The following is a 21,946-nucleotide window of genomic DNA, read 5'->3' as shown; positions in this document are numbered from 1 at the left end:
GTTTACTAAGAGATCGGACATCTCCGCCGCAGCGTTCCCGAGATAAGCGGCTATCTCATCCCCTGATCAGCCCCTGCCAGTGTCGGAGCCCCCCACCCAGAAGGACACACATCCCCTACATAAAGATAACCGCAAATTGAGAGCATAATAATAATAATTTTACTGCTCCCAGCTGAAAATAATACACAATCACTCAGCAAATACTTATCTTATTCGTTATGCTCCAGTCACATCTAAAGCTGCGTTTTATCATCTCACTGGCAGCTAAACAATGGGATCTTCTGATGCAGTTAGGATATTTCTTGTATCACATCTCGTTGCTTAATGAAAACACAACATCATCATCCATAAGTAAATGTTACCCCGACGTGGATTATGCACAGGAGGTGCCATTAAAGGGACCTGTCAGGAGTATGTACCACTGCTGTTCTCTGTGCTCTCCACAGTCAGTGTTAGATATTGTCCCTGGACATATATATAATCCGACCTTTGTGTATGTAGTTAGTAGCAGCAGGACTGTAAAATATACAATTATAGTCATCCAGTGCACTCAGGACGTGTCCTCACACTGCTGTGATCTGTGCTCCCTGCATTGAGCTGCTGTAAGTTGTAGCCAGTTTGTCCATGAAGCCATTATTACGCAGCAGATTAAAGGGGCTGTGTTGCAGTTCCATGCAGAGAACTAAGAGCGCAGCAGTGTGAGGAAACGGCTCTCCTTTGCTGTAACTAACACTGTCTGCAGCTTTGCACGGTCAGAACATCCTTCTATAGGGCCAGACCAGTGCAATTCTACAGCTTGAACATTGTAATTGTTAATGATCAAGTTCAAGATCCCTGCTTGCTTCCAGGGAATAGAGACCACGATTTAGAGAGCTAAGGCTTACACTGATATGCAGTGTATCGGCACATTCAAGGTCATAGGAATTACTGTGCAGGAGAGGGATGTGCGCGGCTCTTATATTTTGGACACAGAGGATTAGGCAGGGGGAGGACAAGGTCACGTTAGAGACTGATTTGATAACATTGGGGATTCCCTTCTCCTGTATGAGGTCTTTGTGTCTTTATTATGTTGCTCTCACTCCCAGGACCTGCACCCCCAGCATCGGGGATAAATTGTGGTGCATCCTCAGAACTCGCACACCCCGCATCTAATCCGAGTCTAGACATTCCTTCTAGTCCAAAAATCTCACAGGTCTGATAATCCAGGATGGGATTATATGGAGACCTGCTCCCTAAAAAAAAAAAAAATCCACCCCCAAAAATCTACTTTGAACTTGAATAAATTGTAGTTTTTCATGGGATATCACCCAGAATTTCTGATCTTGAATTTGCTGCAGATTTAGAAAATCCATTGATTCCAAATTCACTGGTATGGAAGTTCCCCTGCAAATCCTGGATTCTGCATCTGATCCGGCCCTGCCATGAATCCCAGGAATGCAGATTTCCCTGGATTTTCTCCCGGATTGCTTTGGATTCGCTTTCCACCAATGAGGGGAGAGATATTACAATCCTCCTGCTCGGAATTTGCACAAGTGGTTACAATGTTCCTATGATGGATACATACAAATCCGTAGAGAAATTCCACGGACAATATAGATTCACGTCAGGGATATTTGGTGGCTGTGGAATTAGAGATCGTGGAAACTCTATGGAAAGCAAGTCCAAAACATTTGAGCTGCTCCTGCCGGGTTGTGCGCTGAGGTTTCTGTAATAGGATTGTGATCCAGACTCTGTACTAAGGGGTGGGCTGGGATTAGCTCCTTCCCGTTGCGGCTTCGGGCGAACAATACAGACCCTTCAGCGCACGGCGTCCACGTGTTTACGGCGCTCCGTGGCCTCGCATTGTTCTATATTTAGTTGGTGACTCAGATTTTCTATACTTAGCCTTTGCTGATAAGCGATCCGCTCGCTCAGGTCTGCGCTTTACGGTCACTTTACTTACTTACCGCTAATATCTCCGATTCCTGGAAGTGTAAGAAATGCCATAAACCCCCCCCCCCCCCCTTCTGCTGACTCTGCGCTTCCTGCTTTATTCACTTCTGTCTGGTCCTGTGATCCGGCATCTTTATAGTGATACATTGTATCAGTATTATGTCTCTGCTGTTTATCCCCTAGATACAATTGTAGCAAACACTCAGCTGTGAGATGTATCCTGTGTCACATATCCGGTTATATCAGTCTGTGGCTGTTTCCATTCACTTACAGCAAGCAGAAATCTTGACAAAGTAACACATTCCAAAGTTGTAGGATTCTTCTATGTATGGATTCTTAATGTGGACCTGCTTACGTGGAGAACTTTACAACTAGAGCTAACTCCTTTACATTGGGCATAGCAGAGGGTGTGTTTTCCTGTCAATCCAAAAAGTTCTAGAGCAATTTGTGCTTGCTGTCAGTGAATTGAATCCTACTTGTATACATGGAGCTGAGGCAATGTGATATATGACCAGCAGCAGCGAGTTGCATTGATAACACGTGACACAAAAATCTCCTGATGAAATCCTGAAGGAATTACTACGTTCCATGGAAGCCTCCCGGCCGCTGCCATGTTGGGGGTCATCCTCCGCGGCTCAGAGAGGTAACTGGAGTGATTTGTGCTCCTGACTTTTCCCTCTATACAAATAGCTCTGTAATGAGAAGCATTTGCCGTCCTGTGTGTAATGGAAGACAGACTTCTCCCTGTCTAGAGGTTTATGTGTCTGAGCCTGCGGTGCGATCATATCTCGGATTCCTCCGTGTAATCGCCGACTGGCCTCACCTTGTATTATCCTAATGTGATGGACGCCACCTAGCTGTGCCCACAAAGTTATCACTGACACAGCTCTTCCAGGGTCCTGAATGGCCATATTGTATCACCTTCTCATATTCTGCCACATATTGCGTTTTATCATTCATGGGCTGTGGAAAGATGAGTAGCAATCAGAATGACTGCACATATCGGACTCTGGGAAAGCTGAATGGCAGCCAACAAGGTCACTCTTACATCTACCAATTTTCTCGTGTCAAGCATTGCAGGGGTCCTTATATGTCTAGCAATACAACGGTTACTTTTTGGAGCCTGGAAAAGCTGAGTGACAGCCAGTATATTCACAATGACAACTTTTCCCATGTGCAGCATTGTAGGTAACAATCCATCACCTGCTAAAGGACTATCAGTCTTGGAAAGCTGAATCATAGGCACTGTCACAGCTACAAAAGGGAGCCAGCACCCAGCTTTTTTCAAGCCCTGTATTACATCGGTGATTCCAATACATCACCTGGTTATATACTGTTACATTATGTAGTCTGGGAAAGCTGAATCTTGGCTGCATTTACATCTTCAGTTCTTTCAGTCTATTGCCATTCAGGCTTCTGGTAAAGCCGGGAGACTGTCAGTATGATGGGTACTGCAGCTTTGCCATGGGTATAGACCAGTGGTGGCGAACCTATGGCACTGGTGCCAGAGGCGGCACTCGGAGCCCTCTCTGTGGGCACTCGGGCCATCTCCCCAGCATGAAGTTCAGCAGACAGGACTCAAAGAATCTTCCTATAGAATCTTCCTACAATGATAGGTGAATTTGCCCTCCATTCAACTGCGTTAGTGTCCTTAGGAGGCTGAATGACTGAAAGTTGTCTAAGAACAAGGAGAAATAAATTACTGCTTAAATTGCTGCGCTGGCACTTTGCAATAAATAAGTGGCTTTTGGTTGAAGTTTGGGCACTCAGGCTCTAAAAGGTTCGCCATCACTGGTATAGACTTTGCCTCGCTAGTTTTTTTTGTGATGCAGTGTAGTGATGTCTGATACGTTCCATTCAGGACCCTGGGAAAGCTGTATGACAGTCATTATAGTCACCATTACAGCTTCCAGCACCCAGCTTTTCTCACATCCTGCATTATTATGCTACAATATCACCGCCATTACTCGTCACCACTGTCTGTATAATTTGGCGGCAGTACAGTGGCTTTTCTTGTGAATTCCTGTTCTCGCTCTCCCAAAGTTTTACAACTTTTCTGCAGCCACTGACGCAGCGATTACTCAGCACATTCCTGATCGGTCGGAATAATAGGATTCTTGTGCCTTGTTTTCCGTGACACCTGCCCGATAATGAAGAGAAACGCTAAAGAGGAGGCGATGCCACAGCTGCCGATGGTTAAGGGCCCTGCGGATGAGACCCCGCTGTGAGACCTAAGTGTCAGGGGGGTAAGGGGGGAGCCTGGCATCTCAACCATTTCCTCAGAAGATCATTGACACACTTTACTGAGGTTTATAAGCTGGGGCCCCATGTCAAACACGCCTGGCATCCCGACTTAAGAAGAGTCAGATGTGACGGCAGACAGAATAGAGTCTAGTCACACGTTCCGCAATCTCCCCGCGGAGCTGCACCCCGCAGACGAGGGCACAATTATAAGGAAAAGTGTAATGTGCCAAGTGTTGTGAGAGACGTCATCAATTCTTATAAAGCTACTCATGTGGTCTGTGGTCACATCACATGTTCATTGTTTTCATCATTATCATCCGTTGTCACATTCTTCATTACTGCTGTCACTCATATTGTGTCATCCCATGTCACTATGACTTGTCATCTCTTGTCCAATCATTAGTATTGGAATCGGTTCTTAATATGTTGCAATGGTCTCTTGAGCTTCATTGTCATCGGCTGTGGCCCCTCGCCGCCATCGGCTGTGGCCCCTCGCCGCCATCGGCTGTGGCCCCTCGCCGCCATCGGCTGTGGCCCCTCGCCGCCATCGGCTGTGGCCCCTCGCCGCCATCGGCTGTGATCAATGGTCACTCTTGCTGTTATTCCATGTCATTCGCTCTGGTCATCCTCACTGTGGTTGGTGTCAATGGTTTCTGGTGTCTGGTATCATGTCACTGTGTCACCAATACCTGGACAGTGTTAGGACCACTTGACCCCACTTGTCTCCAGTGTGACCTCTGCCCTAGAAGGCCTTGCCATTTGTATTCACAGCCATATTACATGAGTCTTAAGATGCACAAACATGTTTCCAAATCTGCCATGGAAAGTACTGAAGGAGCAGAAATAGTTTATGAGGCAGAATAATGAGATGATTGGGATGTTTACCGGCGGGTCCTGCGTCACCCTCATAGGTGGGTAATTGTTTCCTCATGGGGGAGCGGAAAATCTCGTAAAAGATGTTTACTGGTGTCCTGCTGGGGAGTCCGCGGCCAGGCCATCCATCAGCGCCGCCGAAGCTCTGATACCATCATATACCAGACGGATATAGGACCGTCCTACAAGTGTCATGGCCGCCGGATGGCTGCTTGTCATGTGTCCTGGATCCCCACACCCCTGTAGTGATATTACCTCCTGCCACTGCCTTATTACAGGTTACATGTCTGTTATCCTCTCCATAATCTTAGATAATCCTCTTCATCCAGCTTCTTGTCTCTTTTATTCCAGGATTGCTCCAGCTTCGAAGAATATAACATCGCGGCGCAGCTTCTGCCTCTTGTCACTGCCTTCTGTCGGGTGAGTGTTTCATTATAACTCCCTTGTATATTCTGAATAATTACTTAAAGGGGTTGTACCATGTGGATAACAAGCTGATTGGTGGGGGTCCAAACACTCAGACCCCTACGAAAACAGCTGGGGGTCCCATTCACTAATGGGTGGAGCAGCAGGTCACGCATGCATCCATCAGCTCCATTCAATTGTATGGGAGTGGCAGAAATTGCCAAACACAGTCCTTGGGTATTTCCAACAATCTCGCACACTCCCATACTATTAAATGCATGTCTGTCCTTCCACTTGGTTAGAACAGGACCCTCATTCTCCGGACCGCCAGGGGTCCTTCGCTTGTGACCGATGGGGATCACAGCAGGCAAACTTTTTTAACTTTGAACTTTTATCAACTTCCTATGCCCTAACTTGAACATTTGGTACAACTCCTTTAACCTCTTAGCGGTTGCAGAGCGCTGGGCCGGCATCGTACAACACGGGATGTCTGCTGTAACTAACCTGCAGTAAACCTGCAGTCAGAGTGAGCTCTGAGTGCAGGTGTTAAACCTGTTTAATGTCGTGATCTGCGCTACCGTGGTGTTTGCCTTGGCTGCTGGGGATCACTTTCCCACTATCTCCCCTGAACTCCCCTGGGCGGGGTCTTCAGGGACGCTGGTCGTTTCTATGGCAGCCCTAAGGACCAATCAGGACCCCACGGCTGTCCGCAGGCAGTGCCTATAAGATCCTGTCTTGTGATGTCATCTGAAAAGCACAGCACCAACCTATGCATAGACTGACTGAGCTAATACCCCGCAATACATCTGTGTTCAGGATATTATCATCAGATGATTGCTTGTTCATCACCCATGGTGGAAGAGTGTAAAAATAAAAAAAAATTGTATTCAATAAAAAATAAATTTATAATTCTGCCCCAAATCCCCATTAACACATAAAATGACATATAATGTGAAGGTCAAAATCATGAAGCAATCCCCACACATATAATATTACCATGTCCATAACGACCCGTAGAATAAAAATAAATCAATATTGAACCCGCACGTTAAACTATAAAAAAACACTCCAAAAATATGATTTATACCCATTTAATCCCCAAAAAAGCAATAAAAAGTGATAAAAAAAACACATCTGCTCCAGAATGATTCTAGTGTAAAGTAATGTAGTAATGCACCACGATCATTTTGGAGTAATTCTGTTTTTTTGATCCTAGCAAAAAAAACAAACCATCGACCAGCTCCCTATGTTATGCCACACTGACAGCAGCCGCAGTGGGGCTTATTCACAGAGCTGGTTGAATGTTCGGCCGGCGCATGTAGCACAATACATGCGCTGCTGCCGGCGATTCTTACAGGTCCCCTAGTGTCAGAGGCGTGAAGGGGGGGTGTCGGCCGGCCCCCTCATGAATACGGCCGACAACCAGGAGACTTGTATGACGATCCCACCTCTTGTTTGATAAGAGGTCGGATTGTTTAAAACTAAGTATAAAAACACAAATTTTAATAAAAATTCAATAAATATAAAGGGGCTGGGGACAGGATGAGGGGGAGGCTAATTTGTTGGGGGTGTTTTTTCCGGGTGACAGGTCCTCTTTAAGAAAAAATATCTAAGTATGATATCCACGTCATCCTACTGACCCATAGAATAAAAATAAGATGGTTATAAGTCTAGAAGGTGAACACCCAAAAAAGTCAAAATATATAAGATATGTTTTCAACAATAGTACATACCAACCACAAAAGTGGTATCACTGGAGAATACATCTCATCCCGCAAAAAAAAAATTACCTGTCATGACCCCAACTAATGGAAAAACTAACATTTTATAGCCTACAAAGAGCGGCCATGAGAAAACTAAAATCCACTAAACTTAAAAAGTTCTAAAGGATAAAACTGACAGCTGCAGGACGCACCTTCCCTCCTGCGCCTCGCTGTGCGCCCATACAACAAGTAACGGCCACATGTGGGGAGAAATTGCATAACAAATTGTATGGTGGGTTTTCTCTTTTTATCTTTTGGAAAGGTGTTAATTTTCGGGCTAAATGAACGTATTACTCACAAAATTAGACCATTCTAAATTTTATCTCCGTTTTAATTACTATGTAGCGCTCAAAGGGTTAAAGATCTCCCTAAAAAGCTGTTTTTAATAGTTCGAAGGCTGAACTTTTGAAAATGGGGGTGGGGGGGGGGGATATTTTAGGGGGATTCTAATCATTTTATATTTCAAACTTTTTTAATAACCCCCAAAAATTTAAATGTAGAAATTTCTTGAAAAAACAATAATAAACTCTATTTGTAAGCTGTCTAACGTCCCATAAGAAATGATGAAAACATATAATTGAGATATGGGGAATAAGTACGAAACAAATTTGGGTGGTTTTTAGTTTTTTTTTTTCCATAAACGCAAAACATATCGACCAAAATTTGCTACTAACATGAAGTACAATGTGTCACGAAAAAAAACAATCTCAAAATCATTTTGGTATGTTGAAGTGTTCAAAAGTTCTAACCATATACAGGCAGTCCCCGGGTTACATACAAGATAGGGTCTGTAGGTTTGTTCTTAAGTTGAGTTTGTATGTAAGTCGGAACTGTATATTTTATCATTGTAATCCCAGACAGAACTTTTTTGGTCCCTGTGACAATTGGATTTTAAAAATGTTGGGTTGTCATAAGAATCAATATTAACATTAACAGAGAACTTTATCTCTGTGCAAGTATCCGGATCCCAGACGGTTAAAAGTCAAACTTTCCATTCAGTGCCAGTAAGCAGAGCTGGTAACACAGCAAAGCACAAAGTTGCCTAATCTTTTTGTTATATACACTTGGAGGTGAAACCGTCCAGACAGAAGGGGTTAACCACCGCCTCCTCTTATATCGCTCTCCTGTCTATCGTGAATTCACGTTTTATATGGATATTTTCATTTTCCGGCTTATTTGTTTTTAACATCCCTCTTCAGTGACGGGAAGTCCTAATCCTCGTGGTGCGGACTCATGGAGAGTCATCCACTTGTGCAATGCAGGGGGTTGTGGGGGTAAATATCTGACCTCTAAGACCCCCTCCAAACCATTACTATCACAAGTTTATTAAAAGCCGGCAGCGGGGGTTTATTGTGTTAGTGGGATCCAGACAAGTTTATATTTAGGCGATGTATGATTCACCCACAGACCCCCCTGTGACCACCCCCTCGTCATGTGCATAATCCCGGACCCCGAAGGTCAAAGCGACCGTGTCTTCCTGTTGTTCATACTGTAAGAATTAACCAAAACAATAAGGAAATAGTTGTGTCATTAATCTGCTTATAAGAAAAATCTCCTGCGTTTAATTAATGCGCTGGTATGTAATGACGGAAGATGGTAAAAGTCGCCGTTCTTAAAGGGGCGGTGAGACTGACGTGCAACTGTGTAGATCATTGCAGTCTATAGTGTAATGCTACCAGGAGATGGTGATTAGGACGGACTGTGGGTCGGGGGCATTGGAGAGGGAGACTGTGGGTCGGGGGCCATTGGAGAGGGAGACTGTGGGTTCTGGGGCATTGGAGAGGGAGACTGTGGGTTCTGGGGCATTGGAGAGGGAGACTGTGGGTCGGGGGCATTGGAGAGGGAGACTGTGGGTCGGGGGCATTGGAGAGGGAGACTGTGGGTCGGGGGCATTGGAGAGGGAGACTGTGGGTCGGGGGCATTGGAGAGGGAGACTGTGGGTCGGGGGCATTGGAGAGGGACACTGTGGGTCGGGGGCATTGGAGAGGGACACTGTGGGTCGGGGGCATTGGAGAGGGAGACTGTGGGTCGGGGGCATTGGAGAGGGAGACTGTGGGTCGGGGGCATTGGAGAGGGAGACTGTGGGTCGGGGGCATTGGAGAGGGAGACTGTGGGTCGGGGGCATTGGAGAGGGAGACTGTGGGTCGGGGGCATTGGAGAGGGAGACTGTGGGTCGGGGGCATTGGAGAGGGAGACTGTGGGTCGGGGGCATTGGAGAGGGAGTCTCTGGGTCAGGGCCATTGGATAGGGAGACTCTGGGTCGGGGCATTGGATAGGGAGACTGTGGGTCGGGGGCATTGGAGAGGGAGACTGTGGGTCGGGGGCATTGGAGAGGGAGACTCTGGGTTCTGGGGCATTGGAGAGGGAGACTCTGGGTTCTGGGGCATTGGAGAGGGAGACTCTGGGTTCTGGGGCATTGGAGAGGGAGACTCTGGGTTCTGGGGCATTGGAGAGGGAGACTCTGGGTTCTGGGGCATTGGAGAGGGAGACTCTGGGTTCTGGGGCATTGGAGAGGGAGACTCTGGGTTCTGGGACATTGGAGAGGGAGACTCTGGGTTCTGGGGCATTGGAGAGGGAGACTCTGGGTTCTGGGGCATTGGAGAGGGAGACTCTGGGTTCTGGGGCATTGGAGAGGGAGACTCTGGGTTCTGGGGCATTGGAGAGGGAGACTCTGGGTTCTGGGGCACTGGAGAGGGAGACTGTGGGTTCTGGGGCACTGGAGAGGGAGACTCTGGGTTCTGGGGCACTGGAGAGGGAGACTCTGGGTTCTGGGGCATTGGTTAAGGGTACACTGGGTCGGGGGACCTTGGGTATGGGGACACTGGATCAGGTACAGTATATAAACATCATATGATTACATTGGATATTTGGTAGCCATCACAGTTCCAGGACATATTTGGCTCATTGTTCACAAGCCTGTAGGGATCTAGTAGTTATATACTACTACTCCCATCATTTCCATAATGGCTGGTGACCCTGTCGCCCTACATTCAGATCATCACTTTCCCTCTAATGGCTGTTCCTAGTTTTCCATGCGGCACCTGTCCTGGCTTCCTCTGCGGTCACATGATCCTCTCGGCCTTGCACTTTCAGAATTTTGGAGGAAGGAGACAGTTACATCAAAGGATGAACATTCTTGTAGCGCAGTCAGGAAGCCGACACTTCCCCTGCCCCAGGGGTTTCCAAACCAAGACTCCTTAACCTGCCTGGATAGTTTGTGGTTTTAGAGACCATCATTTCTTAAAGTGGTATCCCCTCCAAAATAGTAACTGTACAAGCAGCGCCCTCTGATGGAGGCCATGGATCCTACACCCTTACATGACTTGGGGTCATCGTCCACCATCACATTCTACCTGTAATCTCACATCATTCTCTATGGACATTCATACAAAAGGGGCATCCCAGATCCAACTTCTCTTCCTGGCACCAAATCTAAGTTGGTTTTCCTTCTGTCCTTCAGAAATAATGATAATTATCTGCAGGATTGTCCGGGTCTTTCCAGAATCCCAGAGAAACCCATTAATCTTTCTCATTGTGACTGATTGTGATATGGCAACAAGTACTGTACCATAGAGAACGTATTCACTGTCAGAGAACTAGCCGGTCATTTGTGAATAGTAGAAGCTCTGCAGAGCAGGAATCTCTATTCTTCTGTATGCAGCGACTCCATGAGCAAAATAGTGAGTGAAGCTCTGGCTTTGAACATAAAAATGAACGCCGCAGGATAGTGAGAGCAGCTATGGAGTATAATATAGGATGTAACTCAGGATCAGTACAGGATAAGTAATGTCATGTATGTACACAGTGACTGCACCAGCAGCAGAATAGTGAGTGCAGCTCTGGGGTATAATACAGGATGTAACTCAGGATCAGTACAGGATAAATCATATTATATATAAACTAACCGGCCACTTTATTCGGTACACCATGCTAGTAACGGGTTGGACCCCCTTTTGCCTTCAGAACTGCCTCAATTCTTCGTGGCATAGATACAACAAGGTGCTGGAAGCTCCTCAGAGATTTTGCTCCATATTGACATGATGGCATCACACAGTTGCTGCAGATTTGTCGGCTGCACATCCATGATGCGAATCTCCCGTTCCACCACATCCCAAAGATGCTCTATTGTACTGAGATCTGGTGACTGTGGAGGCCATTTGTGTCCAGTGACCTCATTGTCATGTTCAAGAAACCAGTCTGAGATGCTTCCAGCTTTATGACATGGCGCATTATCCTGCTGAAAGTAGCCATCAGATGTTACAGGGTACATTGTGCTCATAAAGGGATGGACATGGTCAGCAACAATACTCAGGTAGGCTGTGGCGTTGTACCAAGGGGCCCAAAGACACCATGACACCACCACCACCAGCCTGACCCGCTGATACAAGGCAGGATGGATCCATGCTTTCATGTTGTTGACGCCAAATTCTGACCCTACCATCCGAATGTCGCAGCAGAAATCGAGACTCATCAGACCAGGCAACGTTTTTCCAATCTTCTACTGTCCAATTTCGATGAGCTTGTGCAAATTGTAGCCTCAGTTTCCTGTTCTTAGCTGAAAGGAGTGGCACCCGGTGTGGTCTTCTGCTGCTGTAGCCCATCTGCCTCAAAGTTGGACGTACTGTGCGTTCAGAGATGCTCTTCTGCCTACCTTGGTTGTAACGGGTGGAGATTTGAGTCACTGTTGCCTTTCTATCAGCTCGAACCAGTCTGCCCATTCTCCTCTGACCTCTGGCATCAACAAGGCATTTCCGCCCACAGAACTGCCACTCACTGGATGTTTTTTCTTTTTCGGACCATTCTCTGTAAACCCTAGAGATGGTTGTGCGTGAAAATCCCAGTAGATCAGCAGTTTCTGAAATACTCAGACCAGCCCTTCTGGCACCAACAACCATGCCACGTTCAAAGGCCACAAATCCCCTTTCTTCCCCATACTGATGCTCGGGAGAACTGCAGGAGATTGTCTTGACCATGTCTACATGCCTAAATGCACTGAGTTGCCGCCATGTGATTGGCTGATTAGAAATTAAGTGTTAACGCGCAGTTGGACAGGTGTACCTAATAAAGTGGCCGGTGAGTGTATATGTAACTATATACTATAACATATTGCACTATAATAACTCCTCGTTCTTTATCACATGTGAAACATTATTTTCTCCAGGATTCTTTTATTTCCAGTAAAGGATTTTAGATTTGGCCGAAAGCAGAGATCAGCTAAGGTTGAATTTGTTGATTTGCCCCAATCCAGAAATAACTACAGATTTGGGTAGTAAGAGGATAACAATGTTGGGAGCTCAGCTTAGCCCAAAAGATCTAAGTCAACAAAGAGAAGACGCATCTATTCTGGGGATGTAATAATAACGTTTTTTGTTATTCACAAAAGCGGTAATTATGGGCCGGCTCTGTAATAACTGCGCAGCTCTGTTCCCTCCTCTTGTGTTTGGTCCAAAAAAATCTGTTTATTCATAGTTTACCAGGATAAGCTCTTTCATCTGTTTATATCTACATTCCTGGATAAATGTCTTCATCCCCAGTCTCAAGGGGCTCCTTGGATTTCCCCCAGAAAGTCCAATCTTACAATAGGCCCGACACATCTACATTACAGTGTACAGACACATGTCATGAATTTACTGAGGGTCGTAACTTATCCTGTACTGATCCTGAGTTACATCCTGTATTATACTCCAGAGCTGCACTCACTATTCTGCTGCTGGTGCAGTCACTGTGTACATACATGACATTACTTATCCTGTACTGATCCTGAGTTACATCCTGTATTATACCCCAGAGCTGCACTCACTATTCTGCTGCTGGTGCAGTGACTGTGTACATACATGACATTACTTGTCCTGTACTGATCCTGAGTTACATCCTGTATTATACCCCAGAGCTGCACTCACTATTCTGCTGCTGGTGCAGTCACTCTGTACATACATGACATTACTTATCCTGTACTGATCCTGAGTTACATCCTGTATTATACTCCAGAGCTGCACTCGCTATTCTGCTGGTGCAGTCACTGTGTACATACATGATATTACTTATCCTGTACTGATCCTGAGTTACATCCTGTATTATACTCCAGAGCTGCACTCACTATTCTGCTGCTGGTGCAGTCACTGTGTACATACATGACATTACTTATCCTGTACTGATCCTGAGTTACATCCTGTATTATACTCCAGAGCTGCACTCACTATTCTGCTGCTGGTGCAGTCACTGTGTACATACATGACATTACTTATCCTGTACTGATCCTGAGTTACATCCTATATTATACTCCACAGCTGCACTCACTATTCTGCTGCTGGTGCAGTCACTGTACATACATGACACTACTTATCCTGTACTGATCCTGAGTTACATCCTGCATTATACTCCAGAGCTGCACTCACTATTCTGCTGCTAGTGCAGTCACTGTACATACATGACATTACTAATCCTGTACTGATCCTGAGTTACATCCTGTATTATACTCCACAGCTGCACTCACTATTCTGCTGCTGGTGCAGTCACTGTACATACATGACATTACTTATCCTGTACTGATCCTGAGTTACATCGTGTGTTATACTCCAGAGCTGCACTCACTATCCTGCTGCTGGTGCAGTCACTGTGTACATACATGGCATTACTTATCCTGTACTGATCCTGAGTTACATCCTGTATTATACTCCAGAGCTGCACTCACTATTCTGCTGCTGGTGCAGTCACTGTGTACATACATGGCATTACTTATCCTGTACTGATCCTGAGTTACATCTTGTATTATACTCCAGAGCTGCACTCACTATTCTGCTGCTGGTGCAGTCACTGTGTACATACATGACATTATTATCCTGTACTGATCCGGAGTTACATACTGTATTATCCTCCGGAGCTGCTCTCACTATTCTGCTGCTGGTGCAGTCACTGTGTACATACATGGCATTACTTATCCTGTACTGATCCTGAGTTACATCCTGTGTTATACTCCAGAGCTGCACCCACTATTCTGCTGCTGGTGCAGTCACTGTGTACATACATGGCATTACTTATCCTGTACTGATCCGGAGTTACATCCTGTATTATCCTCCGGAGCTGCACTCACTATTCTGCTGCTGGTGCAGTCACTGTGTACATACATGGCATTACTTATCCTGTACTGATCCTGAGTTACATCCTGTGTTATACTCCAGAGCTGCACTCACTATTCTGCTGCTGGTTCAGTCACTGTGTACATACATGGCATTACTTATCCTGTACTGATCCTGAGTTACATCTTGTATTATACTCCAGAGCTGCACTCACTATTCTGCTGCTGGTGCAGTCACTGTGTACATACATGACATTACTTATCCTGTACTGATCCGGAGTTACATCCTGTATTATCCTCGAGCTGCACTCACTATTCTGCTGCTGGTGCAGTCACTGTGTACATACATGGCATTACTTATCCTGTACTGATCCTGAGTTACATCCTGTATTATACTCCAGAGCTGCACTCACTATTCTGCTGCTGGTGCAGTCACTGTGTACATGCATGACATTACTTATCCTGTACTGATCCTGAGTTACATCCTCTATTATACCCCAGAGCTGCACTCACTATTCTGCTGCTGGTGCAGTCACTGTGTACATACATGACATTACTTATCCTGTACTGATCCTGAGTTACATCCTCTATTATACCCCAGAGCTGCTCTCACTATTGTGCTGCTGGTGCAGTCACTGTGTACATACATGACATTACTTATCCTGTACTGATCCTGAGTTACATCCTGTATTATACCCCAGAGCTGCACTCACTATTCTGCTGCTGGTGCAGTCACTGTGTACATACATGACATCGCTTATCCTGTACTGATCCTGAGTTACATCCTGTATTATACCCCAGAGCTGCACTCACTATTCTGCTGCTGGTGCAGTCACTGTGTACATACATGACATTACTTATCCTGTACTGATCCTGAGTTACATCCTGTATTATACCCCAGAGCTGCACTCACTATTCTGCTGGTGCAGTCACTGTGTACATACATGACATTACTTATCCTGTACTGATCCTGAGTTACATCCTGTATTATACTCCAGAGCTGCACTCACTATTCTGCTGCTGGTGCAGTCACTGTGTACATACATGACATTACTTATCCTGTACTGATCCTGAGTTACATCCTGTATTATACTCCAGAGCTGCACTCACTATTCTGCTGCTGGTGCAGTCACTGTGTACATACATGACATTACTTATCCTGTACTGATCCTGAGTTACATCCTGTATTATACCCCAGAGCTGCACTCACTATTCTGCTGGTGCAGTCACTGTGTACATACATGACATTACTTATCCTGTACTGATCCGGAGCCAGTCAGGGTCAGTACAGGATAGGTAGGAGTATGTATTTACACAGTGACTCCACCTCCAGCAGAATAGTGAGTGAAGCTTTGGAGTATAAATGATCCTGTAGCCTCATATCTGGTAGATATGCTGATGGTGTGTATTTGAGCACAGATCCGCTATAATCTGCCTCTTACTGGTCCAGAGGTCCTTGCATTCCTGCCGCCTCCTGTGTACAGATGAAATGTGAGATGAATCAGTCAAATTGGAAAACCTCAAAGCCTTTCTAACAATGTAATCCATAGGTTGGATGTTACAGATTCCTCCGTCCGGCTCTACATGACTAGTGGTGACAGGAAGAAATGCTGAGTCTGGTCCCAGAGGCCTCGGCTTATATTGACTTTGACCTCCTATTCTATGGGGAGCAGTCAAGTACTTTGTACCCCCCAGTGGTTTGTTAATGAGTCAGTCTGGCCTTGTGTGACCCAGGCAATGGGGGGTTAATATAGGTCAGGGGCAGCCTCATTCCTATAGTGTCTGTCATCCCTCAGACGTCAATCATCTGCCCCCAGTCTGTTATGTCCTGGGCTCATATCTGTATCATCACTGACATTACCGACTCCATTACCAGCTAAGCAGATACTAAGCAGGTTTTATAGTAGTTATATTCTTGTACATAGGGGGCAGTATTATAGTAGTTATATTCTTGTACATAGGGGGCAGTATTATAGTAGTTATATTCTTGTACATAGGGGGCAGTATTATAGTAGTTATATACTTGTACATAGGGGGCAGTATTATAGTAGTTATATTCCTGTACACAGGGGGCAGTATTATAGTAGTTATATTCTTGTACATAGGGGGCAGTATTATAGTAGTTATATTCTTGTACATAGGGGGCAGTATTATAGTAGTTATATACTTGTACATAGGGGGCAGTATTATAGTAGTTATATTCTTGTACATAGGGGGCAGCATTATAGTAGTTATATTCTTGTACATAGGGGGCAGTATTATAGTAGTTATAGTCTTGTACCTAGGGGGCAGTATTATAGTAGTTATATTCTTGTACCTAGGGGGCAGTATTATAGTAGTTATATTCCTGTACATAGGGGCAGTATTATAGTAGTTATATTCTTGTACATAGGGGGCAGTATTATAGTAGTTATATTCCTGTACATAGGGGGGCAGTATTATAGTAGTTATATTCTTGTACATAGGGGGCAGTATTATAGTAGTTATATTCCTGTACATAGGGGGGCAGTATTATAGTAGTTATATTCTTGTACATAGGGGGCAGTATTATAGTAGTTATATTCCTGTACATAGGGGGGCAGTATTATAGTAGTTATAGTCTTGTACATAGGGGGCAGTATTATAGTAGTTATATTCCTGTACATAGGGGGGCAGTATTATAGTAGTTATATTCTTGTACATAGGGGGCAGTATTATAGTAGTTATATTCCTGTACATAGGGGGGCAGTATTATAGTAGTTATATTCTTGTACATAGGGGGCAGTATTATAGTAGTTATATTCTTGTACATAGGGGGCAGTATTATAGTAGTTATATTCTTGTACATAGGGGGCAGTATTATAGTAGTTATATTCTTGTACATAGTGGGCAGTATTATAGTAGTTATATTCTTGTACATAGGGGGCAGTATTATAGTAGTTATATTCCTGTACATAGGGGGCAGTATAATAGCAGTTATATTCTTGTACATAGGGGGCAGTATTATAGTAGTTATATTCTTGTACATAGGGGGCAGTATTATAGTAGTTATATTCTTGTACATAGGGGGCAGTATTATAGTAGTAATATTCTTGTACATAGGGGGCAGTATTATAGTAGTGTTATTCTTGTACATAGGGGGCAGTATTATAGTAGTTATATTCTTGTACATAGGAGGCAGTATTATAGTAGTTATATTCCTGTACATAGGGGGCAGTATTATAGTAGTTATATTCTTGTACATAGGGGGCAGTATTATAGTAGTTATATACTTGTACATAGGGGGCAGTATTATAGTAGTTATATTCTTGTACATAGGGAGCAGTATTATAGTAGTTATATTCTTGTACATAGGGAGCAGTATTATAGTAGTTATATACTTGTACATAGGGGGCAGTATTATAGTAGTTATATTCCTGTACATAGGGGGCGGTATTATAGTAGTTATATTCTTGTACATAGGGGGCGGTATTATAGTAGTTATATTCTTGTACATAGGGGACAGTATTATAGTAGTTATATTCTTGTACATACGGGGCAGTATTATAGTAGTTATATTCTTGTACATAGGGGGCAGTAATATAGTAGTTCTATTCTTGTACATAGGGGACAGTATTATAGTAGTTATATTCTTGTACATACGGGGCAGTATTATAGTAGTTATATTCTTGTACATAGGGGGCAGTAATATAGTAGTTCTATTCTTGTACATAGGGGGCAGTATTATAGTAGTTATATTCCTGTACATAGGGGGCAGTATTATAGTAGTTATATTCTTGTACATAGGGGGCAGTAATATAGTAGTTATATTCTTGTACATAGGGGGCAGTAATATAGTAGTTCTATTCTTGTACATAGGGGGCAGTATTATAGTAGTTATATTCCTGTACATAGGGGGCAGTATTATAGTAGTTATATTCTTGTACATAGGGGGCAGTATTATAGTAGTTATATTCTTGTACATAGGGGGCAGTATTATAGTAGTTATATTCTTGTACATAGGGGGCAGTATTATAGTAGTTATATTCTTGTACATAGGGGACAGTATTATAGTAGTTATATTCTTGTACATAGGGGGCAGTATTATAGTAGTTATATTCTTGTACATAGGGGGCAGTATTATAGTAGTTATATTCTTGTACATAGGGGGCAGTATTATAGTAGTTATATTCTTGTACATAGGGGGCAGTATTATAGTAGTTATATTCTTGTACATAGTGACAGTGTTAATAGGCAGTGAGATAAGCTGTGATATCATCTATTGTCAGTAGTGATGTAATGATGGGTCAGTGTTAATCTATATAGAGCTCATTGTACAGGGAGGAGGAGGAGATAAGCTATGACATCATCTATTGTCAGTAGTGATGTAATGATGGGTCAGTGTTATCTATATAGAGGTCATTGTACAGGGAGGGGGAGGAGATAAGCTGTGACATCATCTATTGTCAGTAGTGATGTAATGATGGATCAGTGTTATCTATATAGAGTTCAATGTACAGGGAGGGGGAGGAGATAAGCTGTGACCTCATCTTTGGTCAGTAGTGATGTAATGATGGGTCAGTGTTATCTATATAGAGTTCATTGTACAGGGAGGGGGAGGAGATAAGCTGTGACATCATCTATTGTCAGTAGGGATGTAATGATGGGTCAGTGTTATCTATATAGAGGTCATTGTACAGGGAGGAGGAGATAAGCTGTGATATCATCTATTGTCAGTAGTGATGTAATGATGGGTCAGTGTTATCTATATAGAGGTCATTGTACAGGGAGGAGGAGATAAGCTGTGACATCTATTGTCAGTAGTGATGTAATGATGGGTCAGTGTTATCTATATAGAGGACATTGTACAGGGAGGGGGAGGAGATAAGCTGTGACATCATCTATTGTCAGTAGTGATGTAATGATGGGTCAGTGTTATCTATATAGAGGTAATTGTACAGGGAGGGCGGAGGAGATAAGCTGTGACATCATCTATTGTCAGTAGTGATGTAATGATGGGTCAGTGTTATCTATATAGAGGTCATTGTACAGGGCGGGGCGGAGGAGATAAGCTGTGACATCATCTATTGTCAGTAGTGATGTAATGATGGGTCATTGTTATCTATATAGAAGTCATTGTACAGGGAGGAGGAGGAGATAAGCTGTGACATCATCTATTGTCAGTAGTGATGTAATGATGGGTCAGGGGTGTTATCCAGGGTTTAGAAGATTGTAGTGACCCCAATTCTGTGGATTGTCCTTATGTTAGAGAATTCTGAGATTTTTTTACTTTTTTAGCATTGGATGCTTGGATTGAGGCAACCACACGTTTCGTTTTTGGAGGCTGGCACAGATTCATTCTTGCCAGATGTCGTGCTCTGAGCCTTTGCCAGCCGGCTAAATGGATGTAATTAGAGTTTCCCATGGCCCATGGCTCCTCACATCATGCATTAGATGATATTGGGGTCACTCTGTTTCCTTTTCTCCTTTCTCCCGGGAGAAGATTTCATATTAAAATCTCTGATGTTCTCACATTTTGTTTTTACAATTATCAACGGCTCAAAACATCTCTTAAGAGACAACACTCCAAGATGTTTTTCCCATTATCTTTTCTTCTTGCCATGATTATTTCCAGGAAATCCAGAGTCACTTTTCTGGGGATGAGACTGGTTATAGTGCAGCCTTTTTATAGTAGGACTGAAATATAAGCCCTACGCTAAAAATAATCCCTAATTACAAATGCTGATATCTGAACTGTTGCACCTAGAAGTACAGTTCTGGTGTTATTTTAAAGTTAGTTAGGAGTTTAATTTTCATGTACTTCTCCCATTCCTAACTGTAACTTTTAACTGTGGATATCTGCCAGTGGCTCCTAGAAACGCAATCCTTATGCAACTTTAAAGGACATCTACAAACAGAATGAAGGATTGTAAACCAAGCATTCTGACGTGCTAGTTTGTGCCCCCTCTGACAGGATCCACTTTTCCTTAAGATTCTTACCCCCTTGTTTTTAAGAATAAAGGGATTTTAAATAATAATGCAAATTAACCTCAGGGGCTCTAGTCTCCATAGGTTTTAACCACACACGTGTATGGCACCTTACCTGGCATGTTCTAAATTTTCCCTTCTTTACGGCCATGCATTGCTGCTGTTTTCTCGCCCCTGCTACGGCCGGATGAGCACATGACAGTGTGAAAGGAGCAGAAGGGTAAGGCAGGAATTCTCTCGACATATCCTTATAACAGATGGTCTCACAGTTATAATATTGAAGATGAGAGTGCAGCCTTCTGACTGTGTATTATTCATCACTTAGATTTTCAGAAGAATATAGAGAAATGGATCATCACACTGTCCTCCCAGCAGGCAAGATCTTTGGCTGCCCATGTGATGTTGTGCTGAGGTCTCATGCAATGAATAACCATAAGTGCTGATCTAGAGTAACCTGATCTAGAGTAACCTCACTGTCAGGATGGTGTTTGTTCTGAGACGATTGGTGTTGTCAATGAGGACATCCAACCTGAAATGGACCATATATGTAAAACTTGCAACTCCCCAAGTCGGATTTGATCCATGACCAGCCTCCACAATTTCTGCATTAGACTACTATGACATCAACATTTGGTTCGGTTGAGAATGTGTCAATGACATTTTTTACCTTTTGAGGAGGTTGGACAAGTCTTGACCACTAAAGGTTGGTGACACCTCTATGACCCCTTGTCGCTCCCTCCCCCCTGATCATAACATTTTGGAAAGCTGCATAGTTTTCCTAAATCTTGTTGTGCAGCCTCATATCTGTAGGAGCTGCTGTACAGCGTCCGGGGGTACAGAATTATTTGTACATATAATTCCACTTCCTTAATAAGTGCTTAATAATCATAAACACACAGACGATCCCCAGAACAACAAGATCCGGCAGAAATATGCAGTGTAACCACACGGGGTCCGGCCAGGAGGAGAGCCACGGCTTGGGAACTGAGGACAGAGCCTGGAAGAGGACGGCGCATTCTTCTGCTCCCGGAATGTGAGCGTCTCCGTAATTTACGACTAGCGACTAGAGGATACGAGAGAACAATCCCCCCCAGCAGAGGCAGCTGCTCGGCACAATGTCACAGGATGACACAGCAGAAGCAGCGAGGACACGGGACAAGCACATAGGCTTAAAGGGACCCATCATTCAGTGTCATCCTGCATAGTAATAATCGTCTCTGATTAGAATATTGAACAACAGTCATGTCCTATGTTTAGGGCTGATCGTGTTGGCCCCCCGCTTATATATTACTGCTCGGATGGGCCATCAGTATTAATTCGTGTTCCTGCGTCGCCCATCCCCTATACCTTTAGCTGGACTCTATGTGCCAGACGATTGTCCTGTCCCTCATGCTTTACACTGCACTGCTGCTCCATTGTACCAGTGCTACGATCCGTGGCTGCAATGAAAAGTTAGAGTGTTGATGACACCAATTCCTTAAAGGGGTGTTGCAGGAATTCTGTGTTGGCTCCACCCATGTCACTTTGGCAGCTCCGCTCAGGGGGTGCATTACGGAAACCACTGCGACCAATCACTCACCTCCACTGACCCCAACACGCCACTTTTGCCGTCCTGTGGTCCAACTAGGCCACTACTTGGCCAAAGTGGGTCTAGTGACCCACTAGCAACTTTTGGGGCGGTGGACAGTGCCGAAGACCCAAAGTACCA

At 44.3% G+C, this 21,946-nt stretch overlaps 1 protein-coding gene across 4 annotated transcripts in view; it reads left to right on the top strand.

The window, feature by feature from the left end:
- Window positions 1-21,946, top strand: part of SBF2 (SET binding factor 2) — a 191,079-nt gene that overhangs the window by 114,694 nt on the left and 54,439 nt on the right. For all 4 annotated transcript variants that reach the window (XM_072118838.1, XM_072118841.1, XM_072118840.1 and 1 more), the window contains exon 17: window positions 5,401-5,469. In XM_072118838.1, the coding sequence (XP_071974939.1) occupies window positions 5,401-5,469 (69 nt within the window). The remainder of the gene's footprint in view (window positions 1-5,400; window positions 5,470-21,946) is intronic.

This window comes from Engystomops pustulosus, chromosome 7 (assembly GCF_040894005.1).
Source record: "Engystomops pustulosus chromosome 7, aEngPut4.maternal, whole genome shotgun sequence".
In the NCBI taxonomy this organism is placed as follows: domain Eukaryota; kingdom Metazoa; phylum Chordata; class Amphibia; order Anura; family Leptodactylidae; genus Engystomops; species Engystomops pustulosus.
This window is presented reverse-complemented; position numbering and strand designations above follow the sequence as displayed.